The 15,332-nt window shown below is 43.0% G+C and overlaps 1 protein-coding gene across 1 annotated transcript; it reads left to right on the forward strand.

Moving 5' to 3' along the window:
* Positions 1-1,535: 1,535 nt before the first annotated feature.
* On the forward strand, positions 1,536-12,542 carry LOC103805631 (chromosome unknown open reading frame, human C4orf48). The gene is made up of 3 exons (XM_009078285.1): positions 1,536-1,683; positions 8,578-8,666; positions 12,477-12,542. The coding sequence occupies exons 1-3, from the start codon at positions 1,551-1,553 to the stop codon at positions 12,540-12,542; spliced, it is 288 nt and encodes a 95-aa protein (XP_009076533.1). The 5' UTR covers positions 1,536-1,550.
* The last annotated feature ends 2,790 nt before the right edge of the window (positions 12,543-15,332 follow it).

The raw sequence follows: 15,332 nt of genomic DNA on the forward strand, positions 1-15,332 counted from the left end.
ACAAACATCTGCAAACAAAGGAAATTTCTGCTAAATGTACTTACCTAAAACATGTTCACTGGTATTAGTTGTGTTAGTCTCCTGCTCACTAGTTCACCTTGTTTTGGTTGGTAGATAAAAGAGATATTCAACCCTGTATCACTTTCTAGGCATCAACTTGATTAACTTTCTCCTTCTGCTGAACAGAGAGCCAACTCTTCCCTTGGGTTTTGTCTTCCTTATTTTACTCCCATTGTGTTTAAAGAATGCTTTCTTGCCATTCTTCATGTTTCACACTATTTGTATCTGGTTTTGTGTCTTGGCCTTTCCAGGGTTATGTTTGTATTCTCTTACCACTTTTTTATTCAAGTGATAGTGACTAGACACAGTTTCTTCTGTTCTTGTGCTTTCTTGTTCTGTCTGAGTCCAACAAAGGGCTTATGGTCATGTTAGCAGGCAATGATTTAGCACTTCATATTAGACTGGGATTTGCCATGTGTACCCATGAATATAATAATGGAGTTAGTTCTAAAATCAGGACCTTTGCCTGCATCCTGCTTTTATGCACACATATTCAACTCAGGCCTTTAATGTTAGTGATTTTAACTACATATATACATTTTCTTCCTCCACTTCCAAGAGGGAACTTTCAATATCTATAATGGGCATCAGTAAGAGATCTTCTGAGGAAGCTACCAGATGTCTATCCTCACTCATTGTCTTCCCTTTAAATGTCTGATATGTCTGATTTTTTTGAGGAAACTCTTTTATTTTGCTAGCAATTATTAGGTGTGTATTCTCTGTAGAAAAAGAAAATGAAGCATAAATATTTCCAACAGCCCTCCGAGTTTCACACATTCATTCTTCAGACACCAAGTGGACTTCCATGAATCTTTTGAAATCTTCTCATCAGCAGGCCCTGCAGCTTCATTTTTCCAAGAAACTTCTGAGTTTTCATCTCATTTGAAACCTCCCAGAATGAAATCTCACTTTAAGTGAGTTACAGCTAAAGCAAGGGATGGAAGCTGCATATTTCATCACAGACCCTTTGGGAATAAAAGCAACAAACACAAAAACTACCCAAGACCCTCTCATGTGGGCGGCTGCAGCCAGTGTTTGCCAAGGAGAGGGCATGGCCTTCAAGGAGCAGAGGCAGAGGAGTATAGCACTGACCATCCACCACACTGTGGTCCCTTTAAATCTTCTTCTCCACTTGGCAGCTCCAATTTTTCAGTGTTGCTATAGCAAATCTCCATGGCAATGACCCTAATCAGGGAAGGGGGGATGCTGAGGGGACGCATGCTCAGAGTGGCTGCTGGAGCCTCCCCTGCTTGCTACAGCTGCTCCAAGAGTCTGGCACATAGGCAAAGAGAAGGATCAGGTACTGGGCAAATTGGCCCTTGGGGTGCATCGCAAGCCCGTGGTGTGTCCCTGCAGCGATGGGTGCGTGTGGGTTGGCGTGTGCATGGGGTCTGTGCTTGTCTTGTCTCGTCTACTTCTTTGTGAGGAGCAAACTGCTGATTTCCACTGTTTCTCCTTGTTCCAGGCAGGGAAGATAGCTTGAATTATTGATGAGAGCAATGGCGTTGCCATCTGCCTGGAGGGTGATGCGCGTGGCGATCCTGTGCCTCTCGGTGCTCAGCCTGCTAAGCGTGAGGCTTGTGGGGGCTGGCCAGGACTCTGGGAGTGTCATTCCTGCAGAAAGTAGGTACTCCTGCCCTCCCTCTGCACCCCATCCTGCTTTCCTTCCTCCTCTTCACCCTCAGCAGCCACACAGACATTGAGCTCCAGGGGAACATTGAGTTGCCTGATGAACAAGGGAGTAACAATGAGTTTGTGCCATGTCAGCAAAGCACATGAAAACAACACTTAGAGAAACAGCAAGCAAGCAAAGCATTAGTAGTTATTTAGGAAAAAAAATGCTAGCTGCATACTATAATTTTCACTGGAACTGGTTAAAGCTCTTTGTTTGTAGGTCTTTTAGATCTGCTTCTTGAGAGTTTCATTTCCAGATTTGCCACAATACATATGACATCTGTGGTAGTCTGGATATTGTTAGAGAAAACTCGTGTTTATTTCTGCTAGGGCATTGCATTTTGCTTATTTTAGTATTTGGTTGGAACAATAGGTCAAGTTCAACTTTCTGGTAGCTAGTACAGATTGACACAGGGGACATTTACCCAAACAGTGCATTTGTAAAGCATATATAGATTTCTGAATTCCTGCAGACTTGAAAAATAAATTCATGTAACAGACTAGCCGTAGCACACCGTGGAGCTGGGAGCTCTAGAGTTTGGATCACAGCTCTATATTAGGTTCCTCTGTCATTTTGAGTAAGTCTCTGTCTAAACTTTTTCAGTTCCAAAATGAGGCAATAGTTCAAAGATATCAGGGGATGGAGTTAATGTTCTCAGGGTGTTTTGGTGACAGCAAGTGGGAAGCAGCTACTCATTAGAAACTTAAAATATCCTCCGGGAAAAACCCAAGGAAGATAATTGCATATAAACCAACCTCTTGTTCTTAGTCATGCTTACTTTGTATCACAGCTATCTTTTTATATGACTACCAAAATATTGAATGCAAGACCTGATTTAGTCACTGCATTTTATTATCTATTAATTCTGTTAGTAGTTTTCAAATACACCTATGTGTATTTGTCTCCACAGGGCTTATGTGTTGAATTCCCTTCTTCTTCCGTGATCTTCTTTTTTTATCCTTAGTGCTAAGTTTTGTTCTGTTCTTAACCAGACATCATCTCTTTCTTGTGAGTCTGTTTTCTAGGCCTTCATTAATTTGAATAAATTTTCTGATGAATAGTCCATTTTATCTCCTCAAAGAGAAAACATGATTGAAAAATAAATTTTATGCACCCTTTGTGTGTCCGTGTTAGTAGAGGCAAGTCACATGTCTGGGAGAAGGTATACAGTGGTTCCTTATTTTGCTTGTGTAGTGAAAACTCCCATTATGTTTGTAGAACAAAATCTTGGCCGGAGTTGTCTCATAGAATGGTTTGGGTTGGAAGGGACCTTTAAAGACTATCTAGTCAAAACCCTCTGCAATGAGCAGGGATATCTTCAACTACATCAGGTTGTTCAGAGCCCCATCCAACCTGACCTTGAATGTTTCCAGAGATGGGGCATCTACCACCTCTCTGGGCAACCTGTTCCAATGCTTCACCATCATCATTGTAAAAAATTTATTCACTATAACTGATTTGAATTGACCCTCTCTTAGTTTAAAACCATTGCCTTGTTCTTTAGCATCAGGCCCTGCGAAAAAGTCTGTCCTCATCATGCTTATAATCTCAATGACTTATCTTTTTGCTATCCTCTCACCAGGCTACAGAGTTCCTTGAACAGCCCTTGAGGAAGATTCCTTGTCTTGCCTTGCCTCCTGAGAGTGAGAGTGAGGAATGAAGGGCAGGTCAGAGTGTTTCTGTGGCCAGTGTTTCTGCAGAGACAACCTGTCCTGAGAAATGGAGGCTACGAAAGCATAACAGTATTTATGCCTGAGGCCAGGCCAGAAGGAAGACTCTCAGCTAATCAGGAATTGTAAATTGTTTTGGGCTGCTGCAGGGACAGAGTTTTAAAGCAAGAAGGAACTCCTGATGCACCTTATCAACCACTTGTTGAGAGTGCTGCATAGATGCTAAGTGCTCCAGACACTTTCATTTGCCCATGAGGGCTCTTTCTGATTGGTTAACTTATGGAACTCTTCCCTTAGGACACTCTGGATGCTAAAAGTTTGCATGAGATTGCAGAACTGATTGGTTAAATTCAAGGTAAAAAAAAACTTAGAAAGGGCTGTTAGATATAGCAGCAGTTCTCACTCAGGAGCTGCCTTAGCATATTCCTGAGACCTGGGAGGCTCTTTGGGAACACATCCCTCAAGAGTTGCCCTGTTCTTATGCTCTTTCATGGACATCCATTTCTGGGCATGAAGGTTGTGTCTACAACCAGTGCCTACAGATGTCTCCTGGCATGGGGACATGACTAGATCAGTAACCTGCTGGATGGTCCCTGCCACACTTGTCTCCATGATAGGAGGCCAATTGTCTATCTGCAAGACAGAGCTCACTGTTGGAGAGAGGAGCTGTCCCATGCTAGCTGCTCTCAAACCTTGTCAATGCTCCTAGACACATTTAATGTACTACCAGAGATGTAGGTCATGGGAGACTGGATGCTGGGCCAGGCAGACCTTTGATGTGATCTACTACAGACATTCCTGGGTCTTTTCCTGCTTGACGCTCCAGTAGCTACTTCTTTATCAAGTGCCCTCCTGGGTACTGACCCATTTTGGGGGCATTGCCTCTGCAGCACATGCACACACCTTCCCCATTGCTGGCACTTAAGTCCATACTGTTGGCCAGGTAAACTGGTGGTTATGGGACCCTGAATGACTCAGGCTGGGAAAGGGGGCTCTTGACAGGAATATATGATGCACATGGGCCATACTAAGTGTCCTTCTGCAGGGCAGAGCAGTGTGGTGCTTGATGCTTTTCTCTAGCTGTGTGACATGGGACTAGGAACATTGCTTTAGCAGGAACAATCCCTCACAGACCACACAGTCTCTCTCTTCCACTTGGTGGGAGGAATGTGTCCTTCCTGCAGCACCACGAGGAGAGGGGCACCAATGCTCCTGTGCAAGTGTGGGAGGTTCAGGAGTCACAGAAGAGAAGTATGAGAGTGAGTCAGAGTTCTTCTTAGCATTGCAGAGAGATCCTGTCCTGTGCATGGCACGGAAATATGGCTCAGGCTACCATCCCCTGCTCTCCACTTGGCACACTTTCTGCCAGCCACAGAGCCAGGCACAGCTTTTTATGAATAATTCTAATCAGCAGTGATTAATTGTGTCCTTATACTTTATACACAGCACTTTGCAATGCAAAAGACTGTTCAAGTATGAAGTGGTGCTACTAATACTTGCAGATTATTTTCTTTAAAGTTCAGTGCAATCCACTAAAAAAAAGAAAAAGAAGAAATTTCCCCAACCTCCCATTGCATTTATAGCCAGAACACCCACTGTGAAAGCTAAAATGTGGAATTCGAAGACCAGAAGCTGGTCAGTCTGTTTTCATTACGCAAGGTGCATGAAATACAAAGAGTAAACACTATGTGCATGTGAGGGAAAGTAAATTAGACTTACACGGTGCTTTCAGTTCCAGTTTTTTCAACAAGAAACAGCCAAGAAACATATTTTAAGCTCTCCTCCCCCACTTCCTTCCAAATACACAAAGACACATACAGTCTTCGTGCTGACAGGACCCATTTAAAGAATTATAGCTGACTCTTGATAATTCTCATTATGTTAATCCACAAACCTGTTAAGTCTCCCTATGAATGACAGTCTGTTCCCAGCTGTCAGCAAGGAATTAATAGCTCTCTGATGTACTTTGCTATGATGTGACTTAAGGTTTGGTTTCACGATTGCTTTAAGCTGATGTAAGCCTGTGCTGCCTCCGCCCTTCTCCTCCCCATAGCTTGCCCTCCTCTCCTTGCACTGTTTCTTGTCCTGGACCCAGAACTTGGGCATTCAGGATCTCATCTGGAGAAAAAAAAATCAGTGATCCAGCTGACTGAGCAGCTACATTGTCACTCCTGCTGTGAGTGAGTAGAAGTGTGGGACCACTTAGCCAAGGACAGAAAGTGGATGGGATTGCTCCTGTTGGTAATAGCACATATTTAGATTTGTTTGTGAAACACATGCTTAGACATATTTATGTTAGGGAAATGTCCACAGGCACCTTGCTGAAAATATTGTGGGCATAAAGAGAGAGCAAGGCCAGCTTAGCAGCCCAGATCTTCAGTCTGGAAAGCAGACACCGAGGCAGGGCACGATGGAGAGCAGCAAAGGCCTAAGTGAGGCAAAGTTGGTGACTATTTAATAACTGTCTCTTCCACTGCAAAAATTAGAGGCAGGAAATGAAAGCAGCAGATGTCAACTTCAGAGAAGACAGGAATGGTATTTTGTTCACTCACTGAATAGCTGAGCTGTAGAAGTCTGCCACAGGATGCTGCAGATGACAAACGTTTACGTGGATTCAGGAAGCAACAGTGCAAATTAATATGAGAAAATTTTATGGAGGGCTTAGCAGATGTAGAAACACCAGCCAGATGCAGGATATCCTCCAACCTCTTGGTAAGCTAGAAGCATCACTAGAAGATTATTCTTATACCTTCCTTAAGTATCTACTATTGGCTACTGAAAGCATCTGGCTTGTATAATAGTGTAAAAGCCCAGTTAGAGTCAGGACTTGACAGCTCTGCTGGCAAAAGTTTGACTCCAACTATAGGATTTCCAGGTAGTGGAGTATTATCCCTGCATTCAAGTTTCTCTGTGTTAGTAAAAGCTGCTGGACAGAGAGATCAGCACTGTCTTAGTTCAGTACCCAACCACTGAACAGATGAGTGCTCTGCAGAGCTCACCGGTGGAAGAGTTTATGGCCAGCACCTCCCCAGCTGTGTGTCCCCACGTCCCAGGTACAGCTGCCCTATCATCTCATCTGCCAGTGGTGCTGCTTCAGTGAGTCCTCTCTGTGCTGCTGTAAGGCAGAATGCTGCACCACGTCCTGGGCTATCACTGGTTGGAGGAAACACAAGGGCTCTGCAGGGCTGCTGGCACCCAGCAGGCAGGGATGACCTGCCCCAGAGACAGCAGTGCCTGAGAAGGACCCTCCACCACGGAGGACAGCCCAGAAAATCACATTAGAGATGGAATATGCTGTAATGTGGTGAAACTGGCTGCATTTGCACTGCGCCTTTGGAAAGCAGTGTCATGTTAGGAGCTTGGCAGGTGATGATTCAGGACACACAGAGCTGCATCCTTCTCCTGTAGAAGCTGCTTTGATGCCAGGGCAGCTGCTTTCACAGAGTTGGCAGAAGTGAAATATCCATTTGGTATGGTTATGCCATTCCACTAGTACCTCCCTGTCCACACAGGAGCCCTTGGCTTTCATAAACACCAGTGAATGATCCCATATAGCCATGGCTTTCACAAGGGCCTGGGAACACTTCCTGGGTGACAGGCAGTGACTAACTATGGAATTCACGGCTCTCCTCAAAAATGCTTTCTCCACACTGCAGAAGCAAGGAACATTGATTTATGACCTGAAGTTTGTTTTTTCTTCTACAGGTTCTGATTTTGTGAACACTTTAGTGACAAGCACTTCAGGGTGTGCAGCACCTCACTGAGGTGGAGCCAGGGCAGGATATTTCTGAGAACACCCCAAGGGGAGGGAGCAGATCATGACACAGAACAAATGATGGATTTGCTGACAGCAGTCTGAGGATGCGGGTTCTTTCTAAGGGCTTTGCTTCGTGATCTGAAGTGAAAACAATGAAATTACTCAAACACTGAAAACAGGAGGGGGTTGAGTGTCTTTAAAATGTACTCAAAACCATCCTGACGCTACTCCTCTCAAGCCAGGAGAGAGAGAGAGTCTCTGTGAGTGATGTTGTTCTTATAGAGGTGAAGACTGCATCTCCCCACACTCCTAGAATTAAATCCCTAGCTTGATCCCCGCATGTCCCAAAGATGTCAGCTGCATGGAGGGGAGATGGAGGAGGATGGGTGGGAGACAAACACTTCCTGCATAGATCAAAGTCCCTGAGAGGCTTGCTGGCCACCAAGAAGCACTTTGGCTGCTCCCTTTCATCAGGCACAACTCAGTGCTGGCAGCAGGGTGCCAGGCACAGATGGGGTGCTGCAGTGCTGCACAGCAGGTCCCTGGCTCTGGGCAGCTCCCCAGCTCTCTCAGCAGCAGCTTTGCACCCTCTTTGCTTTAGTAGAGCAGCACAGGTGGCTACATGTGGACAAGGATTTCAGCACTCTCCTCAGCATGGGGGCTCTGTGATCAGTGTAAAATGTCCCCTCTCCCCATTCCCCCTGCATCTTCTCCAGTATTTGCAAATTCTTCTTCTGAAAACCCACATTTCATTAACTCTGTGACCAAATAATCAGTGCAGGGTGAATCCTGGCAGAGCAGAAATGCCCAGGTTCAGAACTGAGCCATTTTAATTGTCAAGTCCCCTCCTCCTCCTCTTCCCTGCCTTTTCCCTGCCCTGCCCCTCTGTGCACACTGGCACCAGCTGCAGAGCCAGTGGGATGCTTTGCATTCCTGGCAGAGAAAAAATACAGCAGCAGGTGAAAGGAAGCAAATACAGATTTGGCACTGTCCCTTGCCAAGCTGCTCTGTAAGAGCTCCTGTAAAAACAGACCTGCCTGTCTGGTTCCTGAACCACTGCAAGTGCTATTTTCAGTGTATAAGTTAAGAATTAACCCATGTCTGAGGAGGTTTAAGGATTTCAGCTTTAGGGGGAGAGGCTGGGGGCTGAAGCAGCAGGCAGAGTCAAGCCTGGGCTATGTTCAGAAAAGCACACACAGCAAAGTACTCCTTGTGGGGTTTGCTGATCCTCCACATTTGCACAAGGATAGATAGAGCCCTGTCCACGGAGAGTCCTATATTTGCACACATGCAGGTGTGGGTGCCTGGTGAAATGGGGTTTCTCCTGGCATTACAAGGTCTCTGAGTATTCTCCCTCTGAACTGCTACACTCCAAATTTCATGCTGTGACAGCGATGTCTTCTGTCTTTTCCCAGGCCGTCCCTGTGTTGATTGCCATGCGTTCGAGTTCATGCAGAGGGCGTTGCAGGATCTAAAGAAGACAGCCTATAATCTAGACACAAGGGTATGTGTTTCTATAGAAATGCTTTCACTTAGCCTTTATCTCCCAGCGGCCAGGTTTGCCTGTCTGTGTACAGCAGACATGACATCTCTGCTGACTCACTCCCATCTCAGCAAATAGGTTTATACCAAGCACAGATTATTTTTCACAGCCTGCAGAGGTTCATTAACGATCATCTAGTGTGACTTCTTGCATAACAGACTAAAGAATTACCTCAGACCTGCACCAAATAGAAAAGGAAAGATGTATGAAGGAGAGAAGAACAAGAAAGATGATTTACTCTTTGCCTCACAACATTGCTTCCAAGCTGTGGATTGACTAATCATCTGGGCAGGAGCAAAAACTGAATGGGAGAGCGAGAAGGTGGCAGGCAGGGCTGGCAGAGGAAAGGGAAGCACATACACTTCTTATTCATGGATTGATACTCCATGAAAAAGGGGAAAGCACCTTTGCTTGGGTATTTATCACAGCACACAGGACATTCTGCTACTTCACATGCTGGTCTTGTGCTGCAAAGGTTTCAACGAACAAAACTAAGGATGTGCTGAATGCCCTGATTTTAGTAATTCATACATATGTGGGTTCATAAATATGCACAAACTGACTGAGGTAGGACTTATTACAGTGGTTCCTATGCTGTCTTAAGTTTGCAAGAGGCAGGAGGTCTCTGATCTCTAATAAAGCCCCTCCCTGCATGTCTTGTTCTACTTTTCCTCCCCTAACAGCTCCATTAACACTGGCAACATGACAGTAAATCCCAGTGAATGAAACCAGTTCACAGCCACATCTCCCAGTTCCTTTAGGAGCCTGCTCAGTGCCTTTGAGCAGGGCTGTCTCTGTCAGCAGGTGAGAAGGGCTCTTTGTTCCTCTAAAGTCACACTCAGCTCAAATTGTCATTCACAGCAGAGCCAACCAAAGGGATGTAAATCAATTATGTGTCTCAAACCATAACAGGGAAGGCAATTATGTTTCTTCACCTTTGGTTTCTTGTGACCTTGGGCAATCATGTTGGGCCCTACACAATAAGGTTGAAGTGACTTTAGCTTTCTTGAGCTATCAATAGCAAACTGATTAGGGCAGAGCTTGGAGCGCAGGTTACATTGCAAAAGTTTCCCCGTGCACTAGCATAATAATAAATAACTCTTAAATGGTAAAGTGTCAGTAGAGAGACTTTACCTCCAGCAGCTGTGCTGAGCTATTCTGGTATATAGCAGGGTTCCACCTGTTTGGATTATGTTCAGCTGAAATGCTTTGTACCTATACATGACATGTCAAGACCGGGTGCAGTTGCAGCTGTGTGCTGGTTCTTATACTGTAATAGGCTTTAAGTGGGAAGTTAAAGATTTTTTAGAATGCAATAGAGGCAGCACAATTCCTTAATGCCACTTACAGAGATCTGCAGACGTATCTGTGATGTCTGTTCTGTCTGGAGACTGGAGTGAGAATATAGCCCATCAGAGAGCAGCATTGTCTTGTGAGAAGTGAGGCAGAATATAAAGGGAGAAGCTGGTCCCAGAGTGCCACAAGATTAAACTTCTGTTTCTGTGGGGACCTGGACAAGCCTGAAATGCCAAGGCACTGATTCAGACAGCTTCCAGTGTTACAGAACAAGGGGCATAGGAACAGGGCATCACCAAAACAAACATAACTAGTTGTTTCTAGTGTCACCCACCCTTTGACAATTGTCAGAGTTTAAAACTGCTAGCAAAGAAAGGATACATTACCATCTTTCCCCACCTTTGGATTGAGATTCCAAAGGCCTTTCTGTCAGAGATGCTTTAGTTAAATACAAATTACTGAATGAATCAGAGATCTTAAAGTGAAAGACAGCAGCCAAGGCCTTCTATTCTCTGAAAGTTAGACCCTCCATATCCTTATTCTGCTGCTGGTGTTTGGCTCATGCTGACCATAGAATTTCTCAAGTTTTACACAAAAAAATAACATCATTCAGTAACTCCTGAGTCTTGGAAGTTGTTGTTGCAAGGGCAAGCCCCATGCAGGTCAGGGACTTCCTAAACCAATGCCATCGGGGCCACAATTAATTTTTGTAATTGATACTTCTCTTTCACAGTCAGTTTACAGTTGTGTGCTCCCAGAGCTGCTCTTCCTGCCTGCAAATAGTCCTGAGCGACGCTCAGGCAGGGTCTGTGGTAGCAGTGACAGCTTGTTGGCATTACTGTGAAATCCAATAAGCCTGTTTGATGTTAAGATGATTCTATGATTTCTCCTGGGCTCCCAACAATGAAAGCATTCACTCATCCAAGATTTCATTGTATGAGTGAGGAGCAGTGTTTAATAACGCCTGCCATTGCGCTAAGCTGATAAGTGAAAGCAGGCATGGAACGTGAACAAGTCCTCTTTAATGCAAAGGTGGATGTCAGAAGTTTGAGTTGAAAAGGATAGAGAGCTGTGGAGGGAAGGGAAAGCAGTTCTGAAACAGCCTCTCCCTGCACAAGTTTGCAGTATGAGAACAAGAAATGAGTAGTAGAGAGTGGGTACTGCTGGCCAAGCAAGGCAGAGCTCCATGTAGGAGTGTCCAGCTACTCCTTTGGAAACTCTGGAGTTTAGTAATTGGTAATTGCTAAAAATTTGGTAATTAGTGCTTTGCTGTGTCTTAATTTGTCAAGAGATACCAGGTCAGAGGAAAAGCAGAAGGCAGAAGACCTTGTTGTTTCTCAGAGCTTTGAGACAATTTGTTAACATTTGTTAAGTGGTTTTCAACCTTTCGTGGGTTTTTGCAGTGCAGATAGGAAACCCATTCATGGTGAATTTAAGCCCACTAAGTTGTTTTTTTTCCCCTCAAGAAACTCTTCGAAGTCAGTCTGCAAACTGCATAAGGGACCGCAGACCACAGGGTGAAAACCACAAGGTATGCTCAGGAAGAAGTTTCTCTTCAGTCACAATTGCACTTGCTGATGTGAGTTTCTTGCACCAACAATTTTGAGTCTCACAAGAAACTCGTCTTCTAAAACAATGGTGCCATTTGAGAAATTCAGCCTTTATGTCTCAAAAAGGAACCACAAAATATTTATTTGATCACAATTAAATAAATGATACTTAAATATCTTTGAATATCTGAACTTTTTCTTTTTGTCTTGGTTACAGAGAAAAAAACCTTAGAAATGCTTTTCCACTAAGGTGCTCCTAAAACAACAGCAACTAATTTTAAGTGATGTATATAGAGAATGGTTTTTAAGCTTTTGATAGAGCTCTGGGCACATAGCTTCAAATGGACCTGATAATAAGGCAACTGTCAGTAAATTAACTCAGCTTAAAATAGGAACCACACACTCAGGCCTAGATCTGCCCTGAAAGATTCTGAATTTCAGACAACAAGGTTAGACTGTCAGCTGGACTTAACTCAGAGAAATTCTAGAGAAACAGCAGTGTAACTGGGAGCACAACTGGCTCCTCAGCACATGCTATTGGGTGCAATTAAATTACACAGTGCTGAAGACGTCGTCAACAGGAAGCCATCAATCACCACGAAGGAATTAAGAGCAGCGCAGTTGAAGGTGGAATTTTTCTCAGTATTTATAAAGGACACTTTAATAATTTTGACAGCCTACTCCCTAGAAGTTAACTGTGAAAATGAAAACATTCAAACTATAAAGGTGCTCTCCATGCATCTCAGTTTTGAATATATTTATTTCATCACTTTTTCTGGATGAAAACCAGCACTAATAACTATGATTTTTCACTCAGCAAAGCACCTTGGCTACAGCTGTGTGGAGGGATTAGATCCAATCAATTATATACTCTTTTAAAGTGATACATTCAGTTCTTTGATTTCGTGGTTGGTTTTTTTTGCAGACAGAAACCCTCCTCCTGAGAGCGGAAAAGAGAGGCCTGTGTGATTGCTTTCATGCAGTACACTGAAATGTGCACTGGGATTTGGCCAATGGACATTCATTCATTTTTTGAAATGCTGTTCAATAAATTACAGGAAGATACAGAGTGCAAGTTGTGCCCCACCATAAGGAAAACCATTTTTATCAAAACAGGTATAGCTCGGTTAGATCATTTTTCGCTTTGATGTGGTTTATCATTACTGTATGGGATATTGCATCTGCTGAAATGTCAACAGAAGAAACAGTGCCAAAGTCTCACTCATGGGTTTTATGCAAGGATAACATCCCACTTTTTTGGTATTTCAAGCCAAAAACGGTCCTTAGACTCTCAGGCCAACCCTTCGGCACGTGTGAATTGCCACAGATCTGTGAAAGTCAGTGGAGTTGAAGTCTTTAATGTATTTCTGGTAGAATAGCATGAAAAGGAAGCTATTTTGCCATGATGCATAGCTAAACATTTACAAACAAGCAGACGGCTTTGTATAAAAATTAATAGTTGTCACTACTTGGCAGTCCAAGGAAGGGATTTGTTCCCAATTGTGTCAATAGTCCAGTGCACAGCAAACACAGTAATCTGTATCCCAATTTTAATTTCTTCAGAGCCACACAGTAGCTGTGATCTTTTTGGAGAGATTTATTAAGTATCTAATGTGATCAGTAACATTTGTAATCACATGAATACTGCCTGGCAATCGAACTGATTGTGTCTGCCAATATCTTCTGAAGAAGTGTCTTTCATTAAGCAAATCACATGCTGGATTGAACCACTCAAACTGGCCTCTGCAGAGAGTTTTGGCAGAAAGCCTACACAACGCCTGCCTGCCCAGGAGTCTCCTGCAAACTGTATTTTGGGAAATATTTAAATTCTACCAAAATCGTCTGTGGTTCTTGCATGGACTCTATACTCCATCACAGTGGGTTACAGTGCTGATACTATTAATATAATGCTGCATTCAAGACAAGAGAGAACAAAATTTTTTAGGCAGTGTAGTAGTAGTAGCTGAACAAGATTGCACCTTGTTATTCTTTGAAAAAGAGTAAGAAATCCTTGCTCATTGTTTTCCTTTTTTCCTTCATTTTTGGGGAGGAGAGCAGAAAGTGGCCCCAGTGGAAAGTTCTTTTTGATAATAATAAATTTTTCATGGGGCTTAATATATCATCCCCAAAAACAAAATTTTTTAGGCAGTGTAGTAGTAGTAGCTGAACAAGATTGCACCTTGTTATTCTTTGAAAAAGAGTAAGAAATCCTTGCTCATTGTTTTCCTTTTTTCCTTCATTTTTGGGGAGGAGAGCAGAAAGTGGCCCCAGTGGAAAGTTCTTTTTGATAATAATAAATTTTTCATGGGGCTTAATATATCATCCCCAAAGTAGAGATTTGTGTATCAGCTAGAGCTGATGCACAGGCTAGAAACTTTAATACAAAGAAGAATATTGGAGCAGTATCAACAACAGAGCTTTTCAAAGTCATTTTACCAATTCTTGTTAAGATGTCTGTCCTTCCATAAGGGGCTGATATTTTTGATATTTTGCTCTCAGTCTACTCAGTAAGTTAGGATGGAAGCTATCTGTATGTTTCCAAACTGCTCTCCCATTTTGTCTACAACATTAAGCACAGGAAAATAGAGAACTGTGACCCACTGCCAACTTCCTATATTGTGTGTCATCATACTCAATAGCAAAAAGGAGTGTATTACCATATATTTTGCCAAAGTTGTTTGAAAGGCACATGGTTCTCAGCAAGGAAAAGCTTCCTTGCACCTGCATTTCAAATAGGAAATTTGCTTTGTCTTTTGTAGTGTTCTAGCAAAACCCTCTGTAGGCTACCAGGGCCTGGTTTGTATACAAGAGAAGCAGCATGACACAGCAGCACATACTTCTAGTCGTATTACATCACTGTGGCACTGGTCACTGACTGATGGGAAGCAATAGAGGTTTTTTCATGGACCATATTTTATTTTACAGATAAAACAATAGAGCTTACACTGCTTCTTTACAAAACACCAACCTTAGGTTGCTTTTCTCCCACTTAGATTTGAACCAAAGTAATGCACAGCTTCTGAGTTGGCTCTTTGCAGGAGATGGAGTTCCAGCACTGAACCTGTGAATTTTCCAGCACAGCTCACCTTTTTGGGGGGCAGCACATCTCTGGTTTGGTATTGCTATTGTGCATGCTTATTCTGCTGGTACCCTAAAGAATCTTGCAGAATCCTGTTTAACAAGCACTGGGGGGGGGGGTTCAGCCATGTTTTTATTTAGAAAAATGGTTGCTCACAGTTGAGTTTTGATATATGCAGCTTGTTACGATAAAAAGGTGGAGTGAATGACAAGTGGATGTTCTCTGACTCCCAAAGAGATCAGAGTGACACTGCAGCTTTATGGAAGTGACGGTAGTGATTAATCTGTATGTACTCATTTTTGTCTATAATACAATAAAAAGGGCAAGATACATTATAGTATCTGGTGTGCTTTGTTATAGATTTGGAAAAAATGATAGTGCTTATGCATTAATAAATATCTGGTCTTTAATTAGGTGGAAAATCCACAGAGGAAAAATGCTATTTTGAATACAAAAATAAAGAGATCTTGGTTTTGGGCTAAATTTATTAATGTATTCTTATTTGCTGAAGTATAAAATCAAACTCACTCTTATTTGAAATTAAAAGCACTGCAATGATTCTTGCGAGCTTCTTTAAGAATCCCGTACTCTGTACTTGATGGTTGTGATAAAGTTCCTTATTATTGCCGGATGGCATGAAGAAAAAAATAGAGCTAGATAGTTTTAATTTATTGTTGCTCATGAAGCTAATTTAAATTCAGA

The sequence above is a fragment of the Acanthisitta chloris genome, unplaced genomic scaffold (genome assembly GCF_000695815.1).
Source record: "Acanthisitta chloris isolate BGI_N310 unplaced genomic scaffold, ASM69581v1 scaffold5907, whole genome shotgun sequence".
In the NCBI taxonomy this organism is placed as follows: domain Eukaryota; kingdom Metazoa; phylum Chordata; class Aves; order Passeriformes; family Acanthisittidae; genus Acanthisitta; species Acanthisitta chloris.

Excerpts from the sequence above, each read along its gene's own strand:
- LOC103805631 (XM_009078285.1), top strand. The coding sequence starts at position 1,551 with ATGAGAGCAATGGCGTTGCCATCTGCCTGGAGGGTGATGCGCGTGGCG. Across the intron at positions 1,684-8,577 it reads GAGTGTCATTCCTGCAGAAA|GCCGTCCCTGTGTTGATTGC; the intron begins GTAGGTACTCCT and ends GTCTTTTCCCAG. Across the intron at positions 8,667-12,476 it reads CCTATAATCTAGACACAAGG|ACAGAAACCCTCCTCCTGAG; the intron begins GTATGTGTTTCT and ends TTTTTTTTGCAG.